Genomic DNA, 19,143 nt, shown 5'->3' on the forward strand with positions numbered 1-19,143 from the left:
TTACTGTGGGATCATTGGCTCTCAGTATACTTTACTGTGTACAATGTCTGTTTATATTTTGTTAATAAAATTGTTTATGGAAAAAAAAAAATGCCTATTGACACTGAGTTGATGCTGGCTGGATGTCGGTCAATGCTAGTTGGCGCTGGTTAACGCTGACTTGCTGTCGGTTAACTCTGACTTGCTGTCGGTTAACTCTGAGCTGACTTCTGACACTCCTTTGTGGCACAAAGGCTGTACTGCTCCATTTAGCCCTCCTGGCTGAGGTAGCTACTTGTTGATCTGTTGCACTGCTGTAACACTTCAGGGCTCGCACCGGCTCCCCCTTTCTTACACTTCTCTTCAAGGCTCAGACACTGGCACCCCCTTTCTAAGGCTTCTCTACTAGTTAGCTGGCTCTGCATCCCTCAGACCTCCTGGAGTGGTCCCCTATCCTTGGCAGACCCCTGGGTAGTTTCCAGTACTCACGACACTGCTTTCTCGAACACTCCTTCCCAGCAGCTCCACACGGTCCACAGCACACTGGATCCCTTCTGCAGCTCAGCTCAACCTTCTGTCCTTCAGGCCGACAGCCAAGGACACCTTCACTAGCGCTGACAGGAGGAGAGACAGCCATCACCCTCCTCTTGGGACTCTGCTTCCCACCAAAGACACCCTGTCACATGCTCCCCTCAGACGTATACCCCCTCCCAGGATGCATTGAGGCAGATTCTGCCCTCTGGGATAGATACAAGCCCTTGTGTGTTATTGACCAGGTTTTCCTCCACTGTCCAATAAGAGCCCTCATTGGACACAGTGGGGAGACTACCCAAGCTCAACAGACACACCTGGATCACATGACAGCCTAGCTGAACAATTAGACCCCTCCGATAAGCAGATAGGGCCTCCTTTATAATTCACCTAGCATCTACCTAAAAAGGGTGCTACATCTGTAAAGTGAAACCCTATTTTTTTCTTAGTTTTGGATAATGTTGGGAAAGAGAAAAACCTGCTAGATTTAATTTCTGTCTCAGTCCTCCACTGGAGGACTCAATCTCTTTATCTGTCTTTATCTTTGGTTTAGAAACATTAATAGTTGTAACTGTAACAGATGGTGAAGGTAACACTTCGAACTCTGGTGACAGATGCCTGAGAAGGGATTTTTACTTTGCAAAGAATTTATTTTTATGTCCTTTGTGTCTCTGCAGGATGTGAAGGCAAATCTCCTCCAAGGGGAACCGACAAAAAAGAAAGGAAAGGTTGTTTCATCTTTCTGCAATTTGCAAGAAAAGGTTCATGATACTTACTCGCCTGGCAGGTGGTAACTCCCATCTTTGCTCTGTTGAAGGGTTATAGCCACTGAAGGATCATCAGCATCCGACAAAATTTGGGGTGAGCAAATGGTCACGTAATAGCCTACTGTTGGCACCACATTGCACAGTAAGGGAAATGTGTTTGATGCTTAACATTTCCTTGGTGGCCATAGCTCCTCAGAGTGAAGACAGAAGTGACTACCCGCTCCACAGGAAAATGCAGGAAAGTACTTTTTTTTTTTTTTTTTGCAAAGTTCTTCTTCAAAAAATAATGGTAAAAGTTATCAAATTGTTTACTCAGTACACTTTGAGGTTTGGTTTTGCCCCCACCACTCATCCCTGAGTCCCATTATGGTAAAGACGGCTCTTTAGGATTCCATAATATCCTTCTATGATGAGTTCCTCTAGTTCCCTAATTCTGAAGATGTCTGTCCAAGTCTATAGACATTCTGCAGAATTATGATTTGGGTCGGTTGTTATGTAGACCTTGGCACTGTTTATGGCATCTATTGCAATTGTTTTTTTTATGTTATAGAGAGTGGAGATTCCCTGCACATTTTGTGTTGTGTAATTCTAATAAACATCCGTTTTTCTGTTGGTTTTGGAATCCCCATGTTTACTTCATATCCTCTCATTCTTGGGTATATGTACTGTAAAATTTTCTTTCATAAAGTCCCATCTGTATAGGTTGCTATGGCTACAGATAAATCTTTACCATCTTAGTTATTTTTTATACCTGAAAATGTTATATTGTTCAAGATTATTGAACAATTATTGAACGATTAGTTTAAGATCATATGTTTAGTAATATGATTGTAACTTTTTTAACAACCCTTCTTTACGGGGAGAGTAGGGGGGAAAATCGCCACTTACCCTACCTAGCCTTTCATGTAAGTATGCTACATTAAACAGAAACTTCTGCCCAAATGTTTTTATTTGTTTGGCATAATATGGAAGAGGATTAAAATCTAGTCAAACTGCCAGCTGCTTGAATAAATTTATATTCAGCAAAAGGAAAGGTGCAATACACTGAACAATGCCAACATTTCCTATCACACTCACCAGCTAGGCAGCACAAATAGCCTAATTAATTTCTTTCAACAATTTAGGTTAAAAAAATACAGATTTTTGTTGCATACATGTTGATATTTATGTGGTGAGGCCACTATCAAGGCACCTCCACAAAATGTGGTCCCTAACCTAAAAAACATCCTTCTTAACCAAATTTACCGCAGCAGGGCGGCCCTTAAAGCGGAGTTCCAGCCATTTACTCACCTGTCCAACGGTCCAGCGATGCGGCCGCCGGAAGCCTCGATCCTCTCCCTCGGCGCCGGCATCACTGCTGTGGGCACCCGGCTGTTACAGTTTGCGGCTTCACAGCCGGGTACCCACTGCGCATGCGCGAGTCGCGCTGCGCGCCGTGATTGGCCGGCAATCTTCTGGGACCTCTGACGTGTCCCAGAAGATTGCAGGGAGGGAGGGGGAGAGGAGAACTTCCGCTCAGGGCGCCGCGGCGCTCCGAGCGGAAGTGGGAGCGGGTACCTGTCAAAACTAGGTACCCGCTCCCCCCCCAAAAAAATGACATGCCAAATGTGGCATGTCGGGGGGTCAGGACTCCCTAAAGCGGAAGTTCCACTTTTGGGTGGAACTCCGCTTTAAGTGCAAAATACTGTACCTGTACATGATTCTCATCATCGGCTCTGGGGCACGCGTGCAAGCCGAAGCCGCTCTTCCACTGTGATTAGACACAGCAGGAGCCAATAAGTGTGTCCGGTGGCTGCCATGGCTGCTGGGACCCACTGATTGTTCATAGGAGAGACAGAACCGCGGTCTGCCTATGTAAACAGGGCAGACCGCCATTCTGTCACAGAGGGAGAGAGAGATCTTGTGTACCTGCTTATCAGGAACACTGATGTCTCTCTTCCTCCAGTCAGTCCATTCCTCACACAGTAAGAAAGCACACCCAGGAAACACCGCTAACCCCTTGATTGCCCTTGATGTTAACCCTTTCCCTGCCAGTGTCAGTGCATTTCATTTACCACTGATCTCTGTATTTTGTCATTGGTCCCAAAAAGTGTCATTTGGTGTCAGATTTGTCCCCTGCAATGTCCCAGTCTCACTAAAAATCGCTGATCGCCCCCATTACTAATAACAAAAAATACATGCTTTTTGGGATTTTTTTTTACCAGGAATATGTAGCAGAATACAAATTGGCCTAAATTCATGAAGAACTTCGATTTTTACTTTTTTTTTTATTATTATTGGATGTGTTTTAGAAAGTAAAAAATATTGTTTTTTTTTTTTTTTTCAAAACTACTGTTTTTTTTTTGTTTATAGCACAAAAAATAAAAACCACTGAGGTGAACAAATACCGCTGAACGAAAGCTCTGTTTGTGGGGAAAATAAGGACATCAAGTTTATTTGGGGACAGTGTTGTACAACCGTGCAATGGTCAGTTAAATCAATTTAGTACTGTATTGCAAAAAATGGCCTGGTCATTAGGGGTAAAACATTTTTATTGTTGTCTGCACTATCAAGTCTCTGGTATCTTAAGAACCCTGGGACAAAAAAATTGGTTAAAAACACATGCAATATTATTGTATTTTTTGATGCGTTTCCAATGCATTTTTGGTGCATTTTCTGGATTCCTGAATCCAAGAATGCACCTGTAAAACTTGGACATGCAACATGAAAAACACATTAAAAATGCACTGCAAGTTTTTGTTTGTGTTTATGATGCATTTTTCAATTCATCTCAATGGGGAAGTGCATTTTTGGTTTGCTTTTTAAACATGCACCAAAAATGCAGCATGTAGGACTTTTAGTAATGCACCACACCTGCAGCCCATCGGTGTGAAGAGTTTCATAGGATTTAAAGAGATACATTTTTCATGCATTTTTGTTTTGCTTTATAAACACCAAAAGTGCATCAAAAAATGATCAGCGTGAAAGGGTCCTTAGTCTCTTTACATTGTGGGCTGATATCACAGGTAAAAGTGGGGGGTAATTTCCCCAGTAGAATCACAGAAAAAAATAAATACCTAAGAACAGATAATACCTCTTCCTTACTTAGAAGGTTTTGGCTGGAAAACATTTAATTTAATACAGGCTTTGCACATACAAAGTGAATTTGCGTTGTGTAAGCTCCTAATCACAATTTGGCACTTACATATGTGACAGAACAGGGCTAATCACCAAGCATCTGTGCTATCACATGGGAGGAAAGGGAATAAGTCACATGACCCCCATACCCGGAAATACCAGATATTTCTCTTCACTTCCAGCAATCAAACAGAGCAGTGAACAGCAGGGTCGGGACAAGGGGTGGGCAGAAGGGAGGGCTTCCCTGGGCACAATAATTCACTGTAGGGATGGGGGCGCCTTCCTTCTATTCCAAGGATGACGGGAGTAGTGACAGCAACAGTCATTTTGACAAGTGAGAGACTGCAGCTGAGCGTAGGATCCCTCCTTCCCCTTCCTGAAATCAAATAGAGAACTTTTTTTTAGGAGTTTGTGCTGTTTCTGATCTAGCATCCGTTTCCTCTGGGTGTATTGGCTTCTTCCCACAACCCACAAAGCATCAGCATCAACCCATAAATCATCCAAGCATGTGTATGACTGTGGTAGGGTAGGGTAAGCATTGCTATAGCAGTGTGCAAACGTTTGGGTCAAGTCATTTTTGGGGATTATTGTTAGTAAAAGGAAGTTTACACAATGTTTGCAGTGGAAAAATGGAAATGTGACACACTTCTGCAAATTATAATGCACACTTTTTGAATTTTATTTTTATTAACAGACTAAAGAAAACATAACATAAGTGAGGGTTTAGGCATCTTTTCAGTCAATTCCTTGTAATGCTTTTTTTGTTTTCAGATCTTTACTTACATCCAGCGAACAGTTTCCCTATAGTGTTCTTGCTTTAGCATAACTTTTTCTTAGGAAAATAGAGTGTCATTTGGATTCAGTAGAAGGGAAACAAGCCCCATATCATCAATGTAAAAGTTTTAGTGGGAAATAAGTCATTTTAATGCAAATACTGATTTAAATACTGAATCCTATCTGTAAGAGTAGTGGATTCCAGGACAAAACAGTTTTGTTTCTATAAGAGGTTTTCTACGAATTTATAGGAAAATATGTTTGTTCTGTAGGAGTTTTGGTACATGGCAAAGAAGACAACATTTATTCACTGGAGCTTATAAAATACTTTGTCAAAAGAATGTCCCACACAGGTCTGGATTCTTGGTGCTCCATATAACCCAATACACTACCAGTCTGTGGACACTGCCCCTTGGACAACTTTTACTTTAGACCTGAGAATTAGGGATAGACCAATATGTTTTTTTCAGGGCCGATACAGATACCGATATTTTGATCACAACATATCGGTATCGGCCGATATGGGCAGATTTTTTTGTACATTTAAAGTTTTGAAAAAAAAAAAATTTTTTTGACACAAATCTGGTACTGAACATGTTAATTTTTGTTTAATGCTTAATGGCTGGCTTGCTGGCACCCTGTGGTGGGTGGCTGGCAGGCTGGCACCCTGTGCTGGGTGGCTGGCTGGCTCCCTGTGGTGGCTGGCTGGCTTGCTGGCACCCTGTGGTGGATGGCTGGCTTGCTGGCACGCTGTGGTGGGTGGCTGGCTGGCTGGCACCCTGTGGTGGATGGCTGGCTGGCTGGAAAATTGTGGTGGGTGGCTGGCTGGCACCCTGTGGTGGGTGGCTGGCTGGCACCCTGTGGTAGGTGGGTGGCTGGCACAGGGGCTGTGGGTGGCTGGCTGGTACAGGGTCTGTGGGTGGCTGGCTGGTACAGTACCTGTGGCTGACTGGTACAGGGCCTGTGGGTTGCCGCTGTCTGGCTCCCTGTCTGTGGGTGGCTGGGTGTCTGGCACCCTGTGGTGGGTGGCTGGCTGTCTGGCACCATGTGGTGGGTGGCTGGCTGTCTGGCACCCTGTGGTGGGTGGCTGTCTGGCTGGCTGGCACCCTGTGGTGGGTGGCTGGCTGGTACAGGGCCTGTGGGTGGCTGGCTGGCTAGTACAGTGCCTGTGGCTGGCTGGTACAGGGCCTGTGGGTGGCTGGCTGGTACAGGGCCTGTGGGTGGCTGCCTGGTTGGTACAGGGCCTTTGGGTGGCTGCCTGGCTGGTACAGGGCCTGTGGGTGGCTGTCTGGCTGGTACAGGGCCTGTGGATTTGGGTGGCTGGCTGGCTGGCACCGGGCTGTTGTGGGTGGGTGTATGGCTGTGATACACTCCCGCGAGACTAGTCCAGACTCCAGATGAGGCTGTCCAAGGTGAGGGAGGCGGCCTAAGAAGGCAGAATGACGTCACAAAAATATCAGCAATATCGGCCAGTTCCGATATACTGTATATACCGATATATCAGGGAAAGTGCATATCGGCCACCGATATATCGGCCTTGCCAATAATCGGTCTATCCCTACTGAGAATCATGGACTCCAACGGTATTTCAGAAAATATTACAGAACTCCAGAATCAGCGCACTGCACCTCCACAAAGTACACTAAAATTCTGGATAAATTTTATGGGTGTATCGCTCAAGTTGGAGAATACCCCGAAATAACAACTGCTGACTGGCTATGCAATCCTGAACTGAAAATTACATCTGAAAGTTGTCCTGCCATATAAGTACATCAGTATCTTTACCGGCACTGCTTAAAACCACATGCTCCTGGGCCTTGCGCCCAAGTGAAAACAGATAGCAATGGGTTGGCAATGTGGTGTACCCCTGTGTGTCTCTTCTGACTCTGTACCTGCTCTTCTAAGTGTCTGCTGGTTTATTCTCCTTCTCTGCCCTGAATTTCACTATGCTCTTGTCATCATGTTCCTTTGCCCCAGGAGTCCCTAAATCTCCTAGACACGGTCAGTGGACCCCTGTATGACAAAAAAGGCCTACATATAGTAACACAGTATATATATATATATATATATATATATATATATATATATATATATATATATATACTAAATGGGTTCATTTGGACCCTTACATTACATTGTTGTTGGTGAATCTAAAGAAGAACTTACAGAAACTGTGCAATCAGATTGTAATATGTGTGGTCAGCTTTGGGGTTGGAATTGCAGGGATGGCTAGTCGTAGGAGACCATAGGGTAGGCCAGGGGTGTCAAACTCCATTTCATTGCGGGCCGCATCACCATTATGGTTGCCCCAGATGGCCAGTTCTATCTGTAGCCCACCACTATCAGAAGTCAAGAGCCCCCACCCTCCCTTACATCACAGTGCTTCCCCTTTTTCCATGTGCTGCTGCTGGGAAGAAGCTGGAGGCAGAGCTGTGAAGCAGCAACTGCAGGGTCTGGAGGAGGGCGGAAGTCAGCTGCCAGTCTGCTGAATGCTGAGACCAGTGGAGGCAGAGAGGAGGGGGTGCTGTGGCTGCACAGAGAGGTGCAGGATCTGTAGAAGGAGTTGTATCCTCCTCTCTGCTGCCAACTGCTGAGTTGGGGAGGAGGTGGTCCTCTCTGCAGCTGCAGGGGGAAGCACAGGATCTGGCAGAGGAGTTCTGTCCTCTCTGCTGCCGTCTGCTGAGACAAGGTGGGGACAGAGATGAGGGAGATGCAGCAGCTGCAGGAGAGGTGCAAGGGCCACATGAAATGGCCTGGAGTGCCTGATTCCACCCGCGGGCCTTGTGTTTGACACCTGTGGGGTAGGCCGTTGTGAGTCTGAATTTGGTGCCAAAAACTATGAGTGCCAATGGTTATTGTGTACATTACACCAATTTTGGAAATGTTTATTATATCCACTACTTTCCAATCTTTCTGCAGTTGCTAAAGGTTCATTCTCTTTTTTAGAAAATATATAATTATTTACCTGTATATGCATTAAGATGTAAACACTTTCTGAGCTTGGTCAAAGTATTTCCGTGGGCCCATTAGTGCAGCATTTGGTGTGATTAATGCATATGGCCTTCTAGCCTCAATATTTAGATATCTTCACCTATGACAACAAAGTTGTCCAAAAAGTAGAATCCTGATGGATATTTAGGGTCACACAACTACGTTTAGTTTTATGACATGAGATGGGAGAGGTGTTACTAAACATTCACTTTTTATGCAACGCTTGTGCTTGGCAATATATGCAGGCTGGATAAAGTCGTCACCTGCTCCTTCTTTGGAAAAGAGAAAACTGGACACAATTAGATTAATTTGATAGTATCAGTTTAGGATCACTGATTATATCAGTAAGCAGATGGAGATGGAACATAATGAAATACTATGCCTCTCAAGCCATTTATCAAACGCCGAAGACTGACACACTTTGTATTGAGCAGAACAACAAATCCACAAAACTCTGTCAAATAAAAAGATTTGGCTCATACGTCATGGTTTTCTATGTTTCATTCCATTCTAATGGCATCCGTCTAAATGACATTTATTCTATAATTACACATGTAATGTCCTGTATATGGTATGCATCATGGAAACATGGCCAGCGCGTTTCAGTATTTTTGTACAAAGGATGTCAGATCAGCTGTAATGGAGACAGCGAAGTGTCTCCATACATATTAAAAAAAAAATATATATATATATATATATTAATCACTGATTACTTTTGGGCTTTGGGAATAAAATACTCAAGACTTGTTTAAGAGACAAAAGTATTGACAGTTTGGCTCTGGTTCCTTTCAAATTACAAGACAGCAGGCTCTGTATGATGTTTATTCCAAAAGATGGGCCTTGAATCACCATTATTACTTTCTATTTCTTATGTTAAAAACAATAAATTGTAATATATATGAGTCTAATTTAATCTGTTGTGTGGCCTGTAGTAAATGTATTCTTTAATGCATAGCAGCTGAATCATGCGCTAAGCTAACCGCAGCTTGTAAATCATTTAACCCAAAGGAAGATTATAGTTATCATTACTGACATGAAAGAGAAAAAAAAAATTTTTTTTATTAACAAAGATATTGTTGAACTGCATCTCAATGAAGCATTAGTGAATGAGCACACTTGTGCAATCAACATGTCTCTTGAAGATTCATTTCAGTGAGTGCTCCCATGATGCTTGTTTATTGTCGCTAGCATTCTACTCTACCTGTTGGGCAAAAATTATACCTGCAATCAATGTTGGGATATGAAGTAAGTAACAGAGGCACTTATTTATCTTTTATGGAGTTATTCTGAAGTATCCTAATGTAAAATTTACTGATACTTAAACAACAGGTTTGAAAAAATGCTTAAAAATCCTTACTAGTCTAAAAGTGCCTAAAGTAACAACAAGTATCTTGTCTGTGTTAGTCTTTAAAGCAGAACTAAAGGACATTTCTTTTTCCAGTTTGGATAGAGTAAAGGACATTTATAACCCCTGTTTTTTCCTTTAGTTTTTTCCCTCTGTATCTCAATTGGGGGTTTTCCCCGTCACTTCCTGTCCCAAACACAAAAATAAAGTGAGATGAAGTACCTCCAATATAAGGGAGGGAATTCCTGGTTGTCACCAGAGCTAGTGTCCCCTTTGGAAGATTTCCTTTCTTTTCCTGTTCTGGGGACAACTCAAAATTTGAGATTGTCTTTCACTCTCACTTTGAAAAATGAATGGTCACCAGGACAAATAGAGGGGATGAATCGTTCTATCAGGGGCACAGACAAAAAAAACCCAGGTATTCTAATCTCTCTTCAGTATATCCAAAACTAAATAAAGTTTTCCCTTTAGTTATAGTTTAAATTGATCCATACATACTTTCAGAGTCCCTTGAATCCTAAAATGAGGCTATGCAATGAGCCTGGACTTCTCTCCAAGTAGAGTTTAAGCCCCATGCATCTATTGACACAAAGACTCATTGCCATAATTCAGCTGGCAAATTGCAGAACATAGCAAGCCCACCATTCACTGTCATTTGACAGCTGAATGACAGAGTGCAGGACGTAAAGGAGAAGTACAGCCAAAGCTTGTTTGGTTTTACTTCTTCTGTGGATCACAGGAGTGCACTTAATTTTGCACTCCTGTTACCTGTTTTCAGCAGAGAGCAGTCTGAAGTCATCACCACCATAGAGTCAGTATCCGCCCACATGCCTGGAATGTCACCTGGCTCAGCCTCTCAGCGAGCCGCTGAGAGCCTGAGCCTGATCCCACCCTCCTCCAGTGAGCAAGGAGGGGGCAGAGCAGAGAGCTGTGAGAACCGAATGATTGGCGTGTTTAATCGCTTGGTTAAAGGCGCCTGGGGGACAGATGCAGCATTAGACTGATGCTGCATCCACCTAGGTAACTATGAATAAAAAGTATGAAAAAAAAATACCCATACATCTCTTTTAAAGCATATCTAAACCTAAAAACAACAATGTTATATATTGCAGCCTACTAGTTAAAGTAGCATTAAACCTTAACATTTTTTTAATTAAAATGACAAACATGTCATACTTACCTGCTCTGTGCATTGGTTTTGCACAGACCAGCCCCAATCTGCCTTTTTTGGGGTCCCCAGCCAGCGCTCCCCACCCTTGCTCTTCAGCGAGTGCCCCCATGGAAAGCTGCTTTCCATGGGAGCGCCCATGCAATCTATTGACACAGGCTGGCCAACTCAACACGCCCCCCTCTCCCTTGTTGCAGCATTTGATTAACAGCAGTGGGAGCCATTGGAACCATATCAGTCTGCCCAATGAGGGGGTAGACAAACATCATGTAGGTCTGTAATCATAGAGAGAACCCCTATGTATACCATTTTTTTTTTTTTTTTTTTTTACACTATATATATCTGGAGTTTGGTCATGCTTGTTGTAGCTATGATTAAGCGATTATGATTATGATTATGACAAGTGCGAAACCGTCAGATGTTTTGCTCCTGCACCACTGTATTCATTAAGGCTTTTACCTTTTTCAATAAACAGGATTGCATTGGAGTGCGGCCGTCCAGACATCTCTTTTGCTTCTAGCCCCTATGGAGTTGGACTCTCCAGAAGCCCAAGGTGAGGACCTATATCAGAGGGACTTAAGCCCCGTACACACGCATCGAAAATTGGCAGGGAATTTTCGTCCAACGTCCGATCTGCCAATTTTCGGCTTGTTAGTATGATGCTTCCGACAACCGACTCCGACTTTTCGGCCGAAAAAAATCTCGTGTGCAGACTATAAAATGTTTGTTGGTCGTCAAAACACGGCCGATTTTCGTGCAGTCAGTACTGATTTAGACAGGGAAAAAATCTTATGAGCAAGACTGGGCATGCTCAGATAAGAAAGAACACAAAGAAAGCAAACCAACACATGATATCACTTCAGAAGCAGATTTTTGTTGGGCGAGAAAATTCGTGTGCAGTCTAGGCACATTCCAACCAACAAAACACAACTCTGGACAAAAGACGGACGATCGGTCGGCCGATAATCGTTGCGTGTGTACGGGGCTTCACAAGGGAGCAGGTGAGAAGATATCATCCACCTTTGACCTACATCTTGCAGGTCTGTAGACTGAATTGTGGAGGCCTTCTAGGCCTGGGCTCGACAGTAGTGCCCAATGAGGGACCCATGGCTGAGGAACTCATAAGGGATTGCTTGGGAAGGTGGCTGCTGTTCAATAAGACATACAGTATTTTATGAAACTGTTCTACTATGTACTCTGCAGAAAAATATATATGTCAATAAGCCAGTGTGTATACAAGTTGTTCTACAGTAAATCTTTGAAAAGGCATTTTGTGGGAACATTCGTTATTTCAAGAAACATGACTCTAGCCAGGAATATGTGAGTAGGGGTAAGCTTCAGGCTAGGCGTTTCTGTAAGACAATACGGTGAAATTTCTCCAACAAAACAAGTATGTGGTATCCTATCTGTACCCGGGCAGTACGTAGGCCAGCTTTGTGGGAACTGCTGTCCAATTCAGGGCTGAACCAACTTTAGGGCCAAGTTGATTAGAATTGGATGGACTATACAATTTAAGCTTTGGATCTTTCTCTGCCCCTTTTCCTCCTTAATTGTCCCTCTTTTTAGTCTAATGTATAAAAATCTATAAAAATCTCTTATTTAACTACCAGAAGGGGTTGTAATCAATAATTATTTTGAGCGTTAATTCTTCACGAGTCACGTAATAGCTTGGCAGTAGTGTGTCCTTTACCTACATACTATGCATCCCTCTCCCCCATCCCTGGACAATGGGCGGTATGTTACTAACATATATAAAGATCTGGTTATTAGGACTTATATAAAGAATAATTATCATAATTATTTAAATTGTTGTAAAGCTTAATTTTTTTTTCTAAAATAACAAGCATGTTTTAATTACCTGAACTGAAACCAATGCACAGAGAGGTCCCAAACTTACTCTTCTAGAGTTCTTTGCTGGTGCTCCTCCTCGTCTTGGTGCGCCACCATAGGAAGCCCTTCTCTATGGGGGCGCAGATATGGGCTCCTTCCTGGGCAGGGCTTTGTGCGTCTGTAGGCACACACATGGTGGCTAGGCCCTCCCACACCCTCCCCATAGGTTTTGACTAATAGCAGCAGGAGCCTATGGCTCCCACTGCTCTCAATGTGTCCTGTGAGGGGAGAGAAAGACTGCAGCGCTTCTGCACTCTGGCACAGTGCTGGCTTGAGAGAGGGCTCAGGTAAGTATTTATGGAGGTGAAGGAGCAATACAAACACTTGGACATTCTTTACCCAAATGAAGGGAACACATCAGGTTAAAAAAATGCCGTGCCTTTAAAACCACTTTAAATGTGGCCAGTGGTTAGTAAGTAGGTGGATACTCTGTGTAACTAATAACTGCTATAATTGCATAGGATAGTTATTAAATAATCAGGATACCAGGGAAATTGCTGAGTTGACCAGGATATGGCAGAATTTTCATCTGGTTGCCCGGTCATTGCCGGAATCTTTATAATCTCTAGAATTCCTATTCCAGACGTTTAAACAAAGCACAATGCGTATGATGTAATTTCTCTGAGTCACATGCTGCTTTGTGAGTTGATCCCCTAGCACAGAGAGAGGAGGAGGGATTGAGTATGCACAGGTGCCAGCCTGGTAAGGATTCAATAGGGGGAACAAACAGAGAGTTAGGCAGGGCACAACGATCTTGCAGCTGAGAGCAGACAGATTACATGAGTTTGCTTGGAATAAATACTGTACAGATTGTTCTTACATTGCAGTCTGCTACTCACTCTGACGGACTACAGAGTGGCAAAACTGCAGATGATGATGATAAGGAGATGTTTATGAGATTGGCACAGAAATGTTTTGTTGAGGAACTGAGCAACTTGTCTGTGGTGAGCTGATGGGTGGTACTTGCTACTGTACTGCCTGTGCTGGCTGCTACAGTCGGCAGGGAGATGGCTTTGAAAGGTGGTGTTAGTGCCTGGCAATGAGACCAGTAGGCACAGTGGCTTTGGAGCAAAGAACCATTGCAGGCAGCACAGTACAGAAGAAGCACACACAGGCCAGTAAGGCAGTTTGTGCAGAACTTTTTATGTATATTTTTATACAGAACCAAATTAGTACACATTGTTAAAATCGCATGTTTTTATGTAGGCTGCATTTCACTGAGCATGAACTCTTTTGATGTAATAAGTAGTAAGTGCCTAAAAAAGAAGAAAACTTGATGCTCTGCTGCTGCTGACTGATATTTGCCATCAGCAGTAGCAATGTCACTGCTAACGACATCTCATTGTCATCCATCAATGATGATTATTGGTCTGACCTCACCACAGCAGAAGCAGACTTCTGTGTCCCACATGTTTTGAGACTTCTGCATTCCAAAAATATGTTGTACATGCATGCATGGGTAAACACCAATGCACAGCCATTCACTTCTATGGCAAACTGCATGCACCTTGGGCACAGGAAACCACTGGGAATTTTACACTAGGCATATTTTATACTTGCAAACATCCATGTACATGAGGCCTTTAGCAATTAAGTCATCAGTGGAGCTACTACTCTGATAATTAAATGGAAGCAGCTATTTTTTTTTTCTTATTTACGTTGTACTTGCTCACTCTAGATTCAGGCGATATCAAATAAATTCTTTCTTGAAGAAAGAAAATCTGCCCCAGTCCACTAATTCTACCACCATTGGCATTCATGAAGTCAAAATGCAGCCACTCCCTAAGATGCTATCTCACCTGCTTGACTCATGTATCCACATGAAACTGAGATGTGCTTCCCACAAATTTTATGAGTCAGGAAACAAATGTGGACGTTTCCAAACGGTTTCTGATTCGGATCAATCACCTGTACGACAGACTATCTCTGGTCCACAAGAGGAGGCTTATTCATCTGCTACTGCAAAAAACGGGCCATCGAGACTTAAACGACACAATGTGGAACAGAAGCACAAGTGGACACGCAGAGGATGCAAGAGAATGGGATATCGTGGATCAGAGGCACTATCTATCCCCCTCAACAGCCGCGCAAAATATGCATGAGTCACCCACTGTCTCTAATGTCCTCAACCTGTCCAATAGAATTTTGACTGACAGTGAAATTCCCTTGTTGTGAAAAGGACTACATTTTTGTCCACAGAGACACTTCAATTTATTTGACACCGTCCTGGATGTCAATAAGTTTATAAGAAACTTGACCATTAAAAAAACACTACTTTTCAGCAGCAGACACAGAGAGTCCCATTTCATCCCTGTCCTTTGACAATACATCTAATCTACTTACCTTCATGGAACATTGTGCTATTAGAGATCTTGAAGATCTGGCACAAGACAATCATGACCCTGGCATATCGGGGAGGGGTCTGGGTGTTGTCCAAGCAGCTGCATACAAAATTAAATCTGATTTTTAACCTGTATACTCCCATACACCAGAGATGAGTAAGTTTCAAAAATTAGTGGAGCAGGATATAACAGTGTTAGCACAGTGTGCGAAGAGTGGCAGCACAGAAAGGCAGAATAACCTCACCAATAAAGAAAGATTGGCCCTAAAAACATAGAGGATGACAAGTCCATTCTCATCTGAAATTCAGATAGGGGCGGACTAATTGTTGTTTTAAATACAGATACCTATAGGAATGAGGCATTTGACAATTGTCGGATGCCCAAACCTATACTAAACTTAGAGGGGATCAGACCAAGAGAAACAAAACCATCCTGATTGGGTTAATAGATAGAGTAGTTACATTGGGGGTATTTAACCAGAAAGAAGCAGATATGTTGATTCCAAGCTATCCTACTCTCTTCACATTCTTTCATCTACCCAAGACCCACAAGGGGTTAAGACCCATTATATTGAGTATTGGCTCTCTTAACAAGAGGCCGTGTCAGTGGCTGGACAAACAACCACAGCCCTTGGTTGTCCAGTTGACCGGATATCTCAAGGACACTAAGCATCTGTTGCACATTGTGAGGGACTTTGTGTGGAAGGATGGGTACTCTTGGGTTACATGTGATGTAGCTAGTTTATTTTCATTGATACCCCACAATTTAGCTTTGGAAGCCTTCTCCTTCTATTTAAAGCTTATCACCGATTTGTCCATTGAGCATTACATGTATATCCTTGAGGTCCTGGAATATCTTCTTTCCCACAACTACTTCACCTTTAATAAGAGGTTCTATCTCCAAAGATGTAGGGCAGCGATGGGGGGGGGGGGCTGGGGGGGCTGGGGGGGGGGTCGGTCCTGCATCTTTGGTACAGACAGAGAACCCCTTTAGGTCAATCTATCAATATATATTTAAGTTATATAAATGACCTACTGTTAATAATTAAAGATGGAGTGGGATATCTGGATCAGTAACTTATGTTCTTGAATACTAATAGCAGGAATTTATCCTTCACATGACATGCAGATGCTAATAGTATCCGCTTTTTGGATGTTTGCCAGACAAATACTCTTTATTATTCAATTCTCTATGTATAATTGTATACATTTTTTTCTCTTTTTATAAGGAATTTTGTGTAATTTACTTATTAGGATTATTATTTTTCCTTAAATATGTTCTTTATTTTTGCGTTATGCATATATTTTTTTTGTTTTCCAATTTTCGTTTGTTTTGTTTTGATATCTCTGTTGTTCTGTTTGTTCCATTTGTTTGGAACTTTTTCTTGTTTCAAGCAGGACTCTTTGTATAATAATATTGTAAAAATAATATTGTAAAAAATTATAAAAAATTTGCAAAAATTAAAAACTACTGATACCATCCACTGTCTACTAACACCAATCTTTGCTTTACTGACACCGTCCACTGCTCTGCTGATATACACTTTTTGTTTTGTTTTTGTGCTCTGGACCGCGCACCCTAATGCTATAGGCTGCGCACACCAATACTTCCAATAATATTTTTTCCTTTTATAGAGCCATATTCAGCATGCTGTTTTACAATTCCAACCAGCCAAATATCCAATAGATATAAAATAACTTTTTAACATAAGTAAAAAAAAATAATTTATTGTAATATGTTTATAAAATAACACACATTTAAAAATGATAAATACAGACTGAATATAGGAATGTGTTATTTACACTTACAATGGTCTAATATAAATCCTTACAAAATAAAAGTTTTCAGAAGCCTAGTTTTAGAAAGTAGTCTGTGCCCTAGTTGAAAGATATTTCTATTATTCTGGACTTTCTGCAGTTAATTGACATCCCACAGGTATAAATTGCCACTTGATTGACTGTATATGTGCACCTTACTGACTTTTGGTAAATAGGAAGACCTGTTATAAGAAAAATATGCCACTCCTAAAAATGCTTTGTGCCTGGCTGTCATGCTTTCCCTTCTATTAGCACTTTGAATTAAAAGGATTGAACAAATATTCAGATAAGGACTTTTGACTTTCCTTTGAATAAAGGCTCCAGGTCACTGACCATGAAATAATTAATTCCAGTAGGGGAGCATGGATGACAAAAATGATAGCCCCTCCATTTAGTAGCACTTAAGGAAAAGAACTCTGAAATGAATAAGGTTGCCTGTCCTAAAATATGTTTAATTCATTTGATTTTACCAAAAGGGAAGTTTACCTCCCAGTTGGATACTTAAAATGGGCACAGGCAAGATAAATAATGAAAACTAGAGCAGAAACCTCCACGGATAGAGGGGAACATTTATACTTCATTCACTTTTAAAATGAATAAATCAAACTAAATAATTGGCAACAGCCCCCCCTCCCCCTTTGTTTTTCAGTTTTCCTGAACATCTTCCATAGGCTTTATTAGAGTCACGAGTCATTACATGGCATAGAAACTGTATGATTATGTGTACAGTATGATATAGTACAATCCTACACATATAGATGTTTCTGCTGTATGCCATTTGTTTTATATATTAAGCTTTGATATGTCCCCAGCAGCTTTTTTGGTTTTTAATAAGGGTACTGTTAAACATTGTATAACAAGGAATACATGAGTTGAAAGTTCTATCCATGTAATCTTCTTTTTATTACAACATGAACTTTTTAAGATTTCACAACAGAACTCATTGTGGTGGGAGTAGCCTTGTTGGACTTCACTTGGGGTACTTTTTTCACATTTTTCTTTTTGTTTTGTTTATTCTTCTGATTTCGCCGTTTATTGTTGCCAGCTGTCTTTTTGGTGTTGGTTGCTTTCTTGCTGTTTTGTTGGTCTTTGGCTCTTTTATCAAGGGCAGCAATAGCTTTTATGACCCAAGGCATGCTGGGATCTGCACAAAACTCTTTACCTTTTTTTGTTACAAACCTAGGGAAAACAACCAAGAAAGATATATAAGGAGGTGTCCCCAGATAGTGTTAATTGCTGAAAGAAGAGTCATCTGTACCTAGTTTCTTTCTATGCATAGCTATTATAATTACAAACATTAAATTGCCCCTTTGTTAAAATTTAAAAGCAATCTGACAGATTTGTGATTTGCTGCAAAATGGCAGATCATGGGAGTAAAATTCTCAGATTCTCGTGAGGCTGTGTGTGCCAGGTCACCTAATTTGCATCATGATTCATATATTACTGGAAATTATAAACTGTATTATTCTCTGCAGATTCAGCAATTTGGCAAGGACATATACGTAAGGATCTGAGAATTTAAAAATCTTCACCCTCTGTTAAACTCATTTTATGACATGTTTAAAAGTTATCAAAACTGCTCACAACCCAGAGATATTATTGGTGTGTGGGGAAAAATGTCATAATCAATGCTCAAAAGAACGAATACGCAAGCCATACTGCTCTGCTCACATAGACCACCCACCGGCATGCAAAATTAGGTAATATATATAGTGTGGGCTTCGTTTTCGCGAGTGGGATTATCAAACCTGACATAGCTTGTTCATCTTTTAATTATTAAGATGTTCAAGTTTTACAAACAAACAAGAGTATTGCTTTTTGACCACTTTTAATTTTGACATCAAACTTTGATTTCGTTTTAGTCATAGTCTTCTGAATTAATTACCATTTTAGTTTTAGTCGTATTTTAGTTATCCAAATTGAACGTCATGATCTGTGCTCAAAAGCATGAACATGCAAGCAACACTGTTCTGCTCAAGTAGATCACCCACCGACATGCAAAATTAAGTAAAACATATAGTGGGGGGGCTTGGTTTTTGTGAGTGAGATTATCGAACCTGACTTAGCATATCCATCTTTTACTTGAAGATGTCCAAGAAAAAAATGGGTGATACCATGAGTAAAAATACAAAACCTATAGCCATATTATTTTCATTTATAGTTTTGGCTAGAGTAAAGAAGGGGTACATCCCCTGTCAGTTTACTTTTTGCTGTCTTTGCCCCATTGGGAGATTTCCCTTCATGTTCTGTGCCATAGATATAACAGGAAGTGAGAGTAAATCTCTGCAAACTTAGGAAAATTTCCCTTTGGAACAAATGTTGCTAGAACAAATGTCCCCATTTCTCATCACATCCTGTTCTGGTGACAGCTGTAAAATGTTGGTTTTCCCAGTGTGACAGTGGTCATCAGGACAATCATAGA

At 41.6% G+C, this 19,143-nt stretch overlaps 1 protein-coding gene across 1 annotated transcript in view; it reads right to left on the reverse strand.

The window, feature by feature from the left end:
* Positions 1-17,433: 17,433 nt before the first annotated feature.
* LOC309549617 (lymphotactin-like) overlaps positions 17,434-19,143 on the reverse strand; it is a 9,596-nt gene continuing 7,886 nt past the window's right edge. Inside the window, exon 3 of the mRNA XM_082249998.1 lies at positions 17,434-17,900. Coding sequence (XP_082106124.1) covers positions 17,642-17,900 — 259 coding nt within the window. The 3' untranslated portion in view covers positions 17,434-17,641. The remainder of the gene's footprint in view (positions 17,901-19,143) is intronic.

Source organism: Pelophylax lessonae (genome assembly GCF_965119305.1).
Source record: "Pelophylax lessonae genome assembly, chromosome: 3".
Lineage (NCBI taxonomy): Eukaryota > Metazoa > Chordata > Amphibia > Anura > Ranidae > Pelophylax > Pelophylax lessonae.